The 14,297-nt window shown below is 40.6% G+C and overlaps 1 protein-coding gene across 1 annotated transcript; it reads right to left on the bottom strand.

Annotated features, from left to right (window-relative positions):
• Positions 1-5,353: 5,353 nt before the first annotated feature.
• Positions 5,354-8,078, bottom strand: LOC109242436 (exocyst complex component EXO70B1-like). Its single transcript, XM_019409296.1, has one exon. It carries the CDS (start codon positions 7,734-7,736, stop codon positions 5,607-5,609), a length of 2,130 nt encoding a protein of 709 aa, XP_019264841.1. The 5' UTR covers positions 7,737-8,078; the 3' UTR covers positions 5,354-5,606.
• Between the last annotated feature and the right edge of the window lie 6,219 nt (positions 8,079-14,297).

Below are 14,297 nucleotides of genomic sequence, written 5' to 3'. Positions count from 1 at the left end.
AGTTCAATATCGATGTTTCTTTGTACAAACACAACAATTAAAATGTATTTTTTGTTTAGACGAAAGAAGAGAGGCAAATTGAACCCTTTTTCACTTCTAGTATCTGGTGCAGTATATTATTTCATTTTTCCTTGTATGGTAGTGAAAAAGTGATATTTTCTGGGAACTTTTTGCATGATATTTCCATCACCAATTAAAGATTGATACTAATGAGCTATATGACCCGGGTTAACTTAATTGTAGTTAGGCTTACTTAACTATAATTAGTTAGTTAACCATAGTTAGTAGTTAGGCGGTTATTACTGTAGCTTTATTACTGTAGCTTGTACAGTCATTTTCATTCTTTGACACAGTAATGAGAATAGCTTCTTCCTTTCTTTTTCATTTCATTTCTCTAAGAGATTGTTGCTCTTAGATCCACAAAATTGATATGGTATCAGAGCATATGGACGATTGAATCTAAAGGTTTTTCACTGAGAATTGTTGAAAACAAGAGATTCGTCGTTTGTTTCTCAAAATTTTCTAGCCGGAAAAGTCAGTTGTTCGCCGGACTTCTAAAACAGCCATGGCCGGAGACGAAGCTGGCAGTCGTATAGAGGAAGTAACAAATCGATCGACAGTGATGATAGATCATAATCATCCACTGTATTTACACCCATCGGACACACCAGGAGCGTTGTCACTTGGTTTTCAGCTGCAAGGGATGGAAAATTACACGATCTGGAGCCAAGCTATGGAAGTTTCGTTACTAACACAGAACAAATTAGGGTTTATTGATGGTTCTGTGACGCGTGACACATATGGAGACACTCATGCAAATCTGTGGGATCGCTGCAATGCTATTGTGAAGTCGTGGATAATGCACAATGTGAGTCGCGATTTGCTGAGTGGAGTATTATCCCGGTCAAGTGCATATGCAATTTGGTCTAATCTCAAGGAACGTTTTGATAAGGTTAATACATCGCGAATGTACTACTCATTAACACAAGGTACATCTTCTGTTTCAGTTTACTACTCGAAATTGAAGGATTTATTGGATGAATATGACTCGATTATGCCTCCCCCTGTTTGTTGTGATAAGTCGAAGAAATTCATTGAACGACAGGAGGATCAACGTTTGTGGCAATTTTTAATGGGATTAAATGATAGCTACAGTCAAGCTCGTAGCCAAATCATAATGAAATCTAAAATTCCAACTGTCAATCAAGCATATGCTATGATCCTTCAAGATGAAAGTCAAAAACTAGTAGCAGGTGGCAGTTATAGTATTGAGTCCATTGATCCTACTGCTCTATTTAGCTCTAAGCTTGGTCAAAAACAAAGGAGGAATTTCAATGTTGAATGTGATTTCTGTCATTTAAAAGGTCATACTAAGGAGGAATGTTACAAGCTGATGAAGTGTGATTACTGCAACAGGAAGGGACATTTAAGGGCCAATTGTTACAAACTGATAGGGTATCCTGCAGATTTTAAGCCTCAGAAACGATCTAATATGGTTGGAAATTCAAATAACCAACCAATTCCATCTTCATCAGTCATGATGACACAAGAGCAACATTTGGGACCTATGCAGGGATTCACTTCTGAACAACATAATCATCAGGGGCAACAAAGTTTGGGGCCTATGCAAATGTTCACTCCTGAGCAATATGGTCAGATTCTAAGTCTGCTAAACAAGGCATCACTCTCTAAATCATCTGCCAGTGCACACATGGCAGGTAATGTTTCTTATGAACCAAATACTGATGAAAAATGGATAGTAGATACTGGAGCTACAAATCATATGGTTGGTAATGAACAACTTCTGCTTGATAAATTGTTAGTAGGTAATGCAGGAAATGTACAGCTCCCTACTGGAGAGTCTACTAAGGTGTCACATGTTGGTAGTTGTCAATTAGATGGAGGTGATACTATTAACAATATCTTGTGTGTACCAGCTTTCAAGTTTAATCTCTTGTCTGTGTCTCAATTGACAAAAGCTTTAAACTGTTGTGCTGCATTCTTTCCAAATTTCTGCATACTTCAGGATCTCTTCACTGGGAGGGTGAAGAAGATTGGTAAGGAAGAAGAAGGACTGTATGTGCTGCATTCATAAAGGAGAAACAAGAATAAAACTAAATCATTGGTGATGGTTGCCCACATGAATGAAGTTGAGCTGTGGCACAAGAGAATGGGACATGTTCCAATTCAAGTTCTCAAGAAAATCCCTAGTATACATAGCAGTAGTAGAGCAGAAATAAGCCCATGTGGCATTTGTCCTTCAGCCATGCAAGCTAGGACTTCTTTTCCAGTCAGTAACAGTAGAGCAGAAATTGTATTTGATTTGATACACATGGATGTTTGGGGACCATATAAAGTTCCTACATATAGTGGAAAGAGATATTTTCTCACAATGGTTGATGATCACTCTAGATGGATTTGGATTTCCTTCTTACATCTTAAGTCTGATGTTATTACAGTATTGAAATTTTTTATTGTTATGGTAAAAACTCAGTTTGGTAGAATGATCAAATGCTTTAGGTCAGATAATAGTTCTGAATTCTTCAACCATCATTGTGCAACACTGTTCCAAATGCATGGAATTATACATCAAAGCATATGTCCACACACTCCTCAACAAAATGGAGTGGTGAAAAGGAGACATAGACATGTTCTGGAGACTGCAAGGGCCATCAGATTTCAGGGGCACTTGCCAGTGAGATTTTGGGATGTTTGTATGGATGCAGCTGTGTATATAATAAATAGAATTCCCTCCTCGGTACTAGGTAACAAGTCACCTTTTGAGGTGTTTTATGGGAGACAACCTGCATTGCCACATATGAGAATCATAGGGTGCTTGTGTTTTGCAGCAAGGTTACCAAGAGGTGACAAATTTGCACCTAGGTCAATAAGATCAGTGTTTCTGGGATATGCAAGCACACAAAAGGGATATAGCTTGTATGATATTGAACACAAGACATTTTTTGTCAGTAGAGATGTGATATTTCATGAAGATGTGTATCCATTTCAAGGTGTTCCTCAAGACTCTTCTCTCTTTGTAGATGAATTTCAGAAGGTTGATTCTTATCCTGATCAGCCACCCATTGTTTTACCTTCTACTATCAGTGACAGGGATGTTCCAGACTCCTCTGCATCTCTTGCACCTGCAGAATCTATTCCTGAAAGCACTAATCCACAATTGGATTCTCATTCTCTGCCACACATGGAGGAATCAGCAACAGGACAACATGAGAATAATACTGGTGAATTAAGGAGATCGGGGAGAACTTCAAAGCCTCTTATTTGGATTAAGGATTATGTTGGGCCAATACAGAAGTCTAACCCTTCTCATGCAACACATTGCCAATATCCTATTGGTAACTTTATTCAGTACACAGGATTGTCTGCTTCATATCAAGCTTACATCACTCAATTGTCTTCTGAAGTTGAACCAAGTTCTTATTATGAGGCAGCCAAGGATGTGAAGTGGATTGAGGCTACAAAAGCAGAAATTCAAGCATTAGAGGACAACAAGACATGGGAGGTAGTGTCCTTGCCTCCAAATAAAAGTGCAATTGGATGTAAGTGGGTGTACACAATCAAGTACACATCCAATGGGGAAGTTGAGAGGTATAAGGCTAGATTAGTAGCAAATGGGTATAGTCAAAAGGTGGGACTAGACTATCAGGAAACCTTTTCACCTGTTGTGAAAATGGTTACTGTTAGGTCAGTTGTATCCATAGCAGCTGCCAGAGGTTGGACACTATATCAAATGGATGTTTACAATGCTTTTTTGCAAGGGGATTTGGTAGAAGAGGTATACATGACCTTACCTCAAGGTTTTTCTTCTCCTAAACAAGGGAAGACACAGGTCTGTAGATTGCTCAAGTCACTCTATGGGCTTAAGCAAGCTTCAAGACAATGGAATATTAAACTCACCCCAGCATTACTTAGTTCAGGATTCAAACAGAGTCATTTTGATTATTTTTTGTTTACTAAGAAACAAGACTCTCATATTGTTATTGTGTTGGTCTATGTTGATGACCTCTTAATTACTGGGGATGATGCTGATCTTATTTCCAGTACTAAATAAAGTTTGCATAAGAATTTTAAAATCAAGTATCTTGGAGAGTTGAGGTACTTTCTGGGGATTGAGTTTGCTAGGAACAAAGAAGGGATCCTGCTGTACCAAAGGAAGTATGCACTTGAACTCATTTCAGATGTTGGTCTGGCAGGGTCCAAGCCAGTTCATGCTCCTATTGAGGTCAATCAGAAGCTTACAACAGTGTCTTATGATGATCATTTAGGCCTCAAGGATGACAGCCTGCTTGAGGATCCTGGTGCTTATCAAAGATTGATAGGCAGATTACTTTACTTGACGATTACAAGGCCTGACATCTCCTTTGATGTGCAGTCTTTGAGTTAGTTCATGCAAGCTCCCAAACATTCTCACATGGAAGCTGCTTTGAGGGTGGTTAGATATATCAAGCAGAGTCCAGGACTTGGAATTCTCATGTCAGCTGCAGCTTCTACTCAGTTGACAGCCTACTGTGATGCTGATTGGGCTGCATGTCCTAATACAAGGAGATCAGTCACTGGCTATTTAGTGCAGTTTGGTAGTTCTCTCATCTCATAGAAGTCCAAGAAGCAGAATACTATTTCCAAAAGTTCTGCTAAGGCAGAATATAGAAGTTTGGCTTCTACAGTAGCTGAGATTGTTTGGCTCGTTGGTTTATTTGCTGAGTTGGGAGTCAATCTCACACTCCCAGTTCCCCTTCATTGTCACAGTAAATCAGCTATACAGATTGCTGCTAATCCTGTGTTCCATGAACGAACTAAGCACATTGACATTGATTGTCTCTTTATTCGAGAGAAGGTTCATCTAGGCTTGGTTCACACTGTCTACGTGAAGTCTGCTGACCAACCTGCTGATATCTTAACCAAAGGCTTGAGTAGTGTTCAACATTCTCACTTATTATCCAAGCTAGGCCTTAAGAACATCTTCATTCGTCGTAGCTTGAGGGGGGGGGGGGGGTAATGAGCTATATGACCCAGGTTAACTTAACTGTAGTTAGGCTTACTTAACTATAATTAATTAGTTAACCATAGTTAGTAGTTAGGCGGTTATTACTATAGCTTTATTACTGTAGCTTGTACAATCATTTTCATTCTTTGACACAGTAATGAGAATAGCTTCTTCCTCTCATCTTCGTTTCTTTTCTCTAAGAGATTGTTGCTCTTAGATCCACAAAATTGACAGATACATCCCATGTAAAGTGTGACATTGTCGAATATATTAAAATAGTACGTACTATATAAAAATAGTACGTACTATAAGTAAGTAAATTTTGTAAAGATTGATACATTACAACCATGAATCAAAGAATTGGAACATAAAAAGTTAATATAAGGTTGTTCCCAACTTGAAAAATACTGTGTAAAGCTTCTCTCTCATTAAAAGAGAAATTGAAAGGTAAGTTTATACGTCGTACCACTACAAACATGAACAATAACAAAAAGAAACAAAAGTTACAACACAAAACGGACAAAAAGAATTGGATCCAACTTCCAAACAACGTTATTGATCATCAACTGATCTGATCTCTGGTAATTAAATACTACTAAGATTACAATTTCTTCCTCCCCCATGGCGTAGCATTTCCATCAAATAACTCATCAATGTGTGTTTCAATTTCTTCAGGTTGATACTTTACATACTTCTCTGTCTGCCTTCCTGGAGTAAATGTTTGACTAAACCTTCCCAAGAATGATCTGTACGCCGGTATAACCATGTTCGATATTGAAACTCTCAGCTCCGATTGCAGTTGCTCGTCGCTAATCACCCAACTGCTTTGTGTTTTATGTATCTCGTCAAACAATGCATTGAAACTCTTGAACCTCTCTTTCAAAATTGGTTTATTCACTTTTCCATTCACATTCAATCCCTCATGGTTTAAACATTGTAACAGTTTACCCCAAGTTTCTCTTTGGTAAGTCTTGTGGTATTGTCTAAGGTCCGAAGATCGCTTTCTGTACCATTGATCTCCCATTAAACCATTGATCTCTGGTGATCCTTTTATTTTCTGCAAAATGTATCGCCCGTTGTTCATCATAAATATTGAGCTGAGTGAAGTGTCTTTGTACAGCCTTGATTTTGCCTCCAGGTTTGCATCCAATAGATCCATGACTTTCATCATGTGCGCTTCAAAAGGCGATAGCTTATTCGATGTCTCTCTCTGAGCTTGTGGATTTTGGCAGTCGAAATCCGATCCGGTGGTTGAATCAGCTCTTTCTATCATTTGATGTTCTCGGAAGACCTGTTCTAAGGTATCTCTGTACTCAGCTACATATTTCAGATAATTCATAATGTAACGAGTTAATGGATGAACCGCACCACCTGGAACCGGGGTCTTGTTTGAATCGGCCTGGATTGAGTTTTCGAGCTCTGAGAAGATAGAAACCATTGACTCTCCTAAGCGGCTCCGTGTCAATGTAGCTTCAGCCTTAAGTTCATCAGCGTAAGAAACAACAAACATTTTATCCACCAACGGAAGCAGATCACGCAAAGTCTCGTATATGTCAAGAAACTTGAAGAGCTTTTCAGCAGCGCGCTTTGTCATGGCGACAGCTTCAGCAAAATTAAGGAGTTGGATCATCATACCTCGGGACAAATTGCTGAAGATTTTCTCAGCAATTGATGGTTGATCAGCAAATACAGCATCAGCGAGCTTGCGTTCGCTGGAGTGAAGCACATTAGTGCAATGTTTGAATGTTATAATCCAAGCAGTAATCTCTCTCTCCAGTGAATCCCAATGCATCTTTTGCACATCGTCAATGCTGTGTTTTTCAAATCCAAGTTTATGCAAACATTCCTCCAATGCTTTCCTCCGTGCTAAGAAATAGACCTGACAACATTCTACTTCATATCCTCCTGCAATCAAAGCTTTGGATAATTTATTCATTGTTGTCACGATTTCCTCAGTGTAGCCTGGAAATTTATTATCTTCAGAAGGTGCGGATTCAGCGACAGAGCTTTGTTCTGCATCTTGATTAGCGTCTGAGGATGAATTAGTTTCCTTATTAGGCTTGGTAGAAGTGTCTGAATTGAAATCTGAATCAGGAATCTTGAAATCGTAGAGGATCGACTTGAATTCCTCTTCTATATAGGACATTGCGCGTTGAAGAACACCATCAACGCGGCTGATTGAATAAGCATATTTGTACTCCGAAGAGAATTGACAGAGAGAATTTAATAGCTTTGACATTCGATCTACAAATTCCAGAAAAGACATGGCGTCTTCCTGAGAGAGCTGACTCCATTTGATTGGTGCATCACCACCGTCGTAATCTTCAATCTTTGCCTCAACAAGAACAGCAAATTGTTCCACAAAGACAGGAACATCGGGAGGCTTAGATTCATTATCTCCTTTTAAGTTTGACAAATCAGAGATAAACTGATCAATTTCTTCGGAAACCTTACCGAGATCAGGAGGCAAAGGAGAAGAATCTTCAACCTTGACCTCATCATTGTTGGAATCATCTTCTTGGACATGACCATCATCTGTTGTCTTGACACCATCATCTGTTGGCAGTTGTTGAACGATCTCTGCTTCTGGGGATTGTGATTCGTCGAGAGGCGACGGATTTTCAGTTTCATCTTTCAGAGGTAATGGGTCAGGATTTTCTTGTTGCTTGTCACTGGGATTAATGTCATGGGATTTTGTTTCAGAATTTTGTGTTACTTTCTCTGCATCCATGTTTATGTGACTAACTCAAATGTGCTTAATTTTCAACTTAGGATTTGTTTATTCAAACGAAAATGGTAATAGCTAAGGCAAAAAAACATGCAACGGTATAGTCTAGGAAAATTGACCATTCATTCGGCTCATTTTCTCCGCAAAAAAAGTGTAAACTAGAGCGTAATTGTCTTTGTGAAATGATGATATTATTTTCGGATATGCTGGTATTAGATTGTTTGGAAATTTGAAATGTCCATGCCTGAGAGAAATGAAGTGTGCGGTCAAAACTGAATACAAATGGGTGAGAGAATAAAACGTAAAATTAGTTAGGAGAGAGCTTTTCGTGGAAACTTCTGCTGCAATTTTCACTAATCTCCTCATTCCTACATCTAATATTTTAATTGCCATAAACTTGCACGAATAAAGGAGGGCCTCAACCACTGACCATGTCCATAGCCGATTTGGATCTAGTCCAAATTAATACTCGAGTATTTATACTCTCTCTCTCTCTCTCTCCAAATTGAAAGAATATGGATTATATTTTTCTAATATGATTGTAGGCGTATAAAATTTACGGAATTAAATTCATAAATTAATTTAGACTATATTTTAAATTCAAGATATATTGGTCCAAATAAACAGTATGGGCTGATATAATTGGATTAATTATGTAAGTCCAACATGTACGGATTAAATAAATAAGTCTTAATCCATTGGGCTAGCCCATTTAATTGGGCTAAAGTGATGAGCCCACTTTATTAAGCCCAAGATGTCATCTTCCTAGATGCCCAGTTTGGTGCCACGTGTCAATTGACGTGGCACGCCAAGTCAAACGGAAGAGCCAATTGGATCATGCCATGTGTCAAAATGACAAGGCATGCTCAGTCACACTGAAAGGCCAATGAAATCGTGCCACGTGTGCAAGTGACATGTTCTGGCCAATCAAATGCGGCCATGTCACCCTTCAATTTGATTGGTCGGAAAGAGTTTGTTCTTATCATGACTCTTCCCTTCCACAACTATAAATAGGGGTCTTCATAACTCAGAAAAGGCACCAGAAGTTATAACAAGAAGCAAGAAAGAGCTCGTGGATCAAACACTGCAAATTCCTCCACAAGTTTCAAGCTTCAAGCAATCAAGTTCAAGTTCAAGCAATCAAAGTTCACGTTCAAGAAATCAAGTTCAAGTTCAAGAACGAAGAACAAATCAAGTATTCAAGCTCAAGAACGAAGAACGATTCAAGTATTCAAGATCAAGAACGAAGTCAAATCAAATACAAGGCGTTCAAGATCAAGGCTACTTGTTCGTGATAAAATTCGTGGCAACAATTAAAGTGTTTGCGACGGATAAATCAAATACAAATTCAAGATCAAGCTCAAAGGCCCTTGAATTTATACTAGAAAAGTAGAATCAGTAGGAATCATAGAGATTGTACACCTCAAATATTCAAAATTCAAATACTACGATTGTTGCGATATTTTCGGTCTGATTTTATTTTCTCGTCCGTAAATTTATTGTCTACAAATTCTGGCACGCCCAGTGGGACAATCTCTACCTCTCATCTCAACTTTTCATTCACCAAATACCAAGAACATTGAAATGGCTTCAAAGAAAATCAACTCCGGTTCAACTTCCACCAGCTGCTAACTCCAGGTTCTGTGCTGATGTGGAAAGCATCCTCGATGTTACCTTTGGAAGCTTCGGACCAGTTACGAGGAGCAAAGCAAGCTCTTTAGACAAAAAGCACCCAAGTGCCGTCCGCAGTCAACCCCTGTCTTCGGATCTTCATCCTCAAAAGGAGCAAGTTCTTCCACAAACGCATCTGAAGGAGGAAGCGATGTTGCTGAAAAGATCAAGAAAACTCTTGCTCTGCTTGACCTCTCGGATCCAAGCACTCTGTATGAAATGAAGATGATGATGCTTCAAGTGATGGATCCTCCCCACTTACACCACATAGCGTGAGCCGATCAAGGATCAATCTGTGTGAAAATCCATGCTACTCTCCGTCGTCCACGACAATCATGCAAGCTATGGTGACAAACACTTCATCTATGGAGGAGCAGTTGGCAAACTTGACGGAAGCAATCGCTGGCTTGACCAAATGCATGCAAAATCAAGAGGCTAGAATTGACAAGCTAACAGACAGGGTGGGAATCTTGATGGAAGAAGAATCCACCCATGCACCCGGCAAGCTCCTAGAGGTTCTAGAGAGTGACTCTCCTCCAAGACAAGCAGCGTCCACTAAGGCTATCCCTGTCTCATCTGAAGGGATGATTCCAATCGATCAACTGAAGGAGTTCATCGAAGGAACCATTAAGAACAAATATGAAGTTGCTGCCAAATCCTCCCTTACATATGCAAAGCCGTACACTGCAAGGGTCGATATGTTGAAGATGCCTGCTGGCTATCAACCTCCGAAGTTTCAATAGTTTGATGGTAAAGGTAACCCAAAGCAACATGTTGCGCACTTCGTGGAGACGTGCAACAATGCTGGGACTTATGAAGATTACCTCATCAAGCAGTTTGTCCGCTCGCTAAAAGGAAATGCTTTTGACTGGTACACGGACCTCGAGGCTGGATCTATCGATAGCTTGGATCAACTAGAGCAAGAGTTCCTCAATCGCTTTTATAGTACGAGACGTACTATGAGTATGATAGAACTTACAAATACTCGTCAACAAAAGGGGGAACCAGTTATCGACTTTATCAATCGGTGGAGGAATGCAAGCCTCAACTGCAAAGACAGGCTTAGTGAAGCTTCAGGCATAGAGATGTGCATCCAAGGCATGCATTGGGGATTGCGTTACATCTTGCAAGGTATCAAGCCTAGCACATTTGAAGAACTTGCAACTCGTGCCCATGACATGGAATTGAGCATGGCCTCGCTGGAAATGAAAGGCTGCCCATCTATGAACCTCGCAAAGGGAATGACAAGCAAGAAGTCAGGAAGTGGGGCAAGTTCGTACCCAAGTCTGAAAGCAAAGAAGCTATGAATGTCAACACGTCACCTATGAAGTTCACGACGAAGGTGAGCTAGAAGCAGAGTATGAAATCCACTTCTTTTCAAGATAAGCCAAGTGGAAAGTTGACTCTAAAAGAAATGCAGGAGAAAGAGTACCCATTCCTGGATTCTGATGTGCCGACATTTTCGAAGAACTCCTCGAGTTAAATCTCATCAAGCTTCCGGAGATGAAGCGACCAAATGAAGCTGGGAAAACAAATGACCCAAACTACTGCAAATATCACCGACTTGTAAGCCACCCTCTAGAGAAGTGCTTTGTCTTTAAGGATAAAGTCATGGACTTGGCTCGCAAAAAGAAGATCGTGCTTGAAGATGAGAAAGCAAGCGCAAACCAAGTCTCTATCACCTTCGGCTCATTTAGTCCGGATGAATTATGCGGTATTAAAGAAAGTAAAAATGAAGAATTACTGGAGAACAACAAAGTTGAAGACGATCAACCTGTGATGATGAAGGTTGGACGTTGGTGACTCGTCGTAGGCGCCACAAAAGGAGCCCATGAAAAGAATCAGTAGAACAACCAACAAAGAAGGTGATGGTAAAAAGACCAATGAAAAAGAACCCAGTTAAGCGTTTGAAGAAAGCAAAAGTGGAGATGCACCACCCTCAAAAGCCACGAAATCCAGTGACCTTGGAGGAATTTTTACCAAGTTGGTTCCGCACGAAGATTTCCCATGAGGGCATTGATGCCTCTTGTTGCCACGCTGACAAAGGGAAAGAAAAGTGGCTGCATGTGATCGACGCGAAGACTTCATACAATGTTTTGCTTGGGAGGCCTTGGATACATGAGAATAAAGTTGTTCCATCTACCTACCATCAATGTTTAAAATACTACGAGGGTGAAGTCGAGAAGATGATAGTTGCTGATGATGAGCCATTCATCGAGGCTGAGTCACACTTCGCCGATGCAAAGTTCTACTTGAAGAACCGTATTGTGAAGGAGCTGAAAGCTGATGATGGTATGAAAAGCAAGAATGACGAACCCATAACTAAAAGAGCTGAGGTGACTATTGGTAAAGCCAAAGCTATTACAAAGGAGGTACCTGCCAACATGAATAAATCTCAAAAAGGGGGTATTGTGTCCTATGGAAAGAAAGTAAGTCCCGCGCTCCAATATGTCCCTAAAAGGAAGAAAGACGAGGGCGAATCATATAATATCCAAACCAACATGCCAAAGGAGTTAACTCTTCCGGTCAAACGAATTGAGGCGGTAAAGTCATCCTCAATGCCGCTTGTAGGGTTTGTAGCCCAAAATCGTTTGCAGAATGTGGCGCTCCCTACAAAGCGAACAAATGGAGGTTTTGACCCTAACGCTTACAAGCTATTTGCAAAAGCTGGATACAATCCTAACGAGCCGTCGAAGTTAGGGAAGCTCCCATCAAAAGCTGCAATGAGGCAACCACGTGAAGGTTTGTGATACAAGCAACCGTCACCAGTGCGCATTTCAATAAGAAGGGCGAGCATCAATTATATCATTGTAGAAGATGAATCAGCCGCTTCTAACAAGCCTTCTGTCTTTGATCGACTTGGAAGATCACCTGCGAGGACTTTCGTGTTTGAAAGATTGGGTCCACTAAAGAAGGGGAACAAGTTCCGGAGAAATTTTCAAAGCATAAGAACACCCGCTTCACCCAAAATCCAAGAGATCTTTAAGGATTTCCAAAGTTTGGTTCCTTCTAGAATGAGGCGACAAACAAAACTTGTGGACTCGTGTAAAAAAGTACTGAAGGTAAAGCCATATACTGTGGTCTATACTAAGGAACGTGATGAAGACGAAGAAAGTGTGGTTCTTCGTATCATGTTACTATACAAGTCGAGAATGGCATTCCATCTTCAATGGAAGATAATGCGGAATTGGAGGATGTTTCGCCGTGTTATCACATATTCTTCAATGATGGGGACTCTCATGAAGATGAAGATGCGAAAGATGCTCCGCCTGAACTTGAAGAAGGAGTAAAGACGACAGTTGATGCCTTAAAAGAAGTTAACCTTGGCACCGATGAAGAACCAAGACCTACCTACCTAAGTGCTTTACTTGAAGCTGATGAAGAGAGCACTTATATTGAGTTACTCAAAGAGTTCAGGGATGTCTTTTCTTGGAGTTACAAAGAGATGCCTGGCTTGGACCCGAAAGTAGCAGTCCATCACCTTGCAGTCAAAAATGGTGCTCGTCCTGTTAAACAAGCCCAAAGGCGTTTTAGCCGGACTTGGTTCCCTTGATTGAAACAGAAGTTAACAAGATCATCGAAGCTGGCTTTATTCGTGAAGTTAAATACCCAACATGGGTTTCAAGTATTGTCCCTGTAAGGAAGAAAAATGGCCAGATTCGAGTGTGCGTTGACTTTAGGGATCTTAATAATGCGTGTCCGAAAGATGAGTTCCCGCCTCCCATTCCAGAACTGATGATCGATGCTACTACTGGGTACGAGGCAATGTCATTTATGGACGGTTCGTCGGGCTATAACCAAATACGCATGGCACCAAAAGATGAAGAGCTTACTGCATTCCGTACCCCAAAGGGTATTTATTGCTACAAGGTAATGCCTTTTGGCTTGAAGAACGCTGGTGCTACTTACCAAAGGGCTATGCAGAATATCTTCGACGATTTTCTCCACAAGAATGTCGAATGCTATGTTGACGACTTGGTGGTGAAATCAAGAGAAAAGGGCGACCACTTGAAGGACTTGAGGATGGTATTTGAATTGCTTCGGAGGTACCAACTTAGGATGAATCCATTGAAATGTGCCTTTGGAGTTACTTCTGGAAAGTTCCTTTGTTTCATTGTCCGACATTGAGGGATCGAAATTGATCAAGCCAAAGTGGATGCCATTTTGAAAATGCCTGAGCCTCGAGATATCCATGAATTGAAAAGTCTGCAAGGAAAGTTAGCGTACCTTAGGAGATTCATCTCGAACATAGCTGGGAGGTGTCAACCATTCAGTCGCCTTATGAAGAAAGGTGTCCCTTTCAAATGGGACCAAGCATGCAGTAATGCCTTTGAGAGCATTAAATCCTACTTGATGAAGCCTCCAGTTTTAGCAGCACCTATACCTGGAAAGCCATTGATACTATACATGGCGGCACAAGAAAGGTCTGTTGGAGCACTGTTGGCCCAAGAAAATAGTGAGGGGAAAGAAAACTCTCTTTACTACTTGAGCAGGAAGATGACACCTAACGAGTTGAATTATTCGCCAATTGAAAAGTTGTGTTTGGCGCTAGTCTTCTCAATTCAAAAGTTGAAGCACTACTTTCAAGCTCATGTTGTCCGTCTCGTTTCTAAAGCAAATCCCATCAAGTTCGTGATGTCAAAACCTATTCTTAGTGATCGACTAGCGAGATGGTACCTCCAATTTCAACAATTCGAGATTTTGTACATCCCTCAAATGGCCGTAAAAGGACAAGCATTGGCAGACTTCTTGGCAGATCATCCGATACCAGATGACTGGAAGCTAACTGACGAACTACCTGATGAGGACGCAATGGTTGTTGAAGTTCAACCTCCATGGAAGATGTACTTTGATGGTGCTGCGCATCGTGGGGGAGCCGGGGCTGGCGTAGTA

The sequence above is a fragment of the Nicotiana attenuata genome, unplaced genomic scaffold, assembly GCF_001879085.1.
Source record: "Nicotiana attenuata strain UT unplaced genomic scaffold, NIATTr2, whole genome shotgun sequence".
Taxonomy (NCBI): domain Eukaryota; kingdom Viridiplantae; phylum Streptophyta; class Magnoliopsida; order Solanales; family Solanaceae; genus Nicotiana; species Nicotiana attenuata.
Note: the sequence above shows the minus strand (reverse complement) of the source record. Positions and strands in the feature narration are given on the sequence as shown.

Coding starts and splice junctions, on each gene's coding strand:
- LOC109242436 (XM_019409296.1), bottom strand. CDS start 7,736: ATGGATGCAGAGAAAGTAACACAAAATTCTGAAACAAAATCCCATGAC.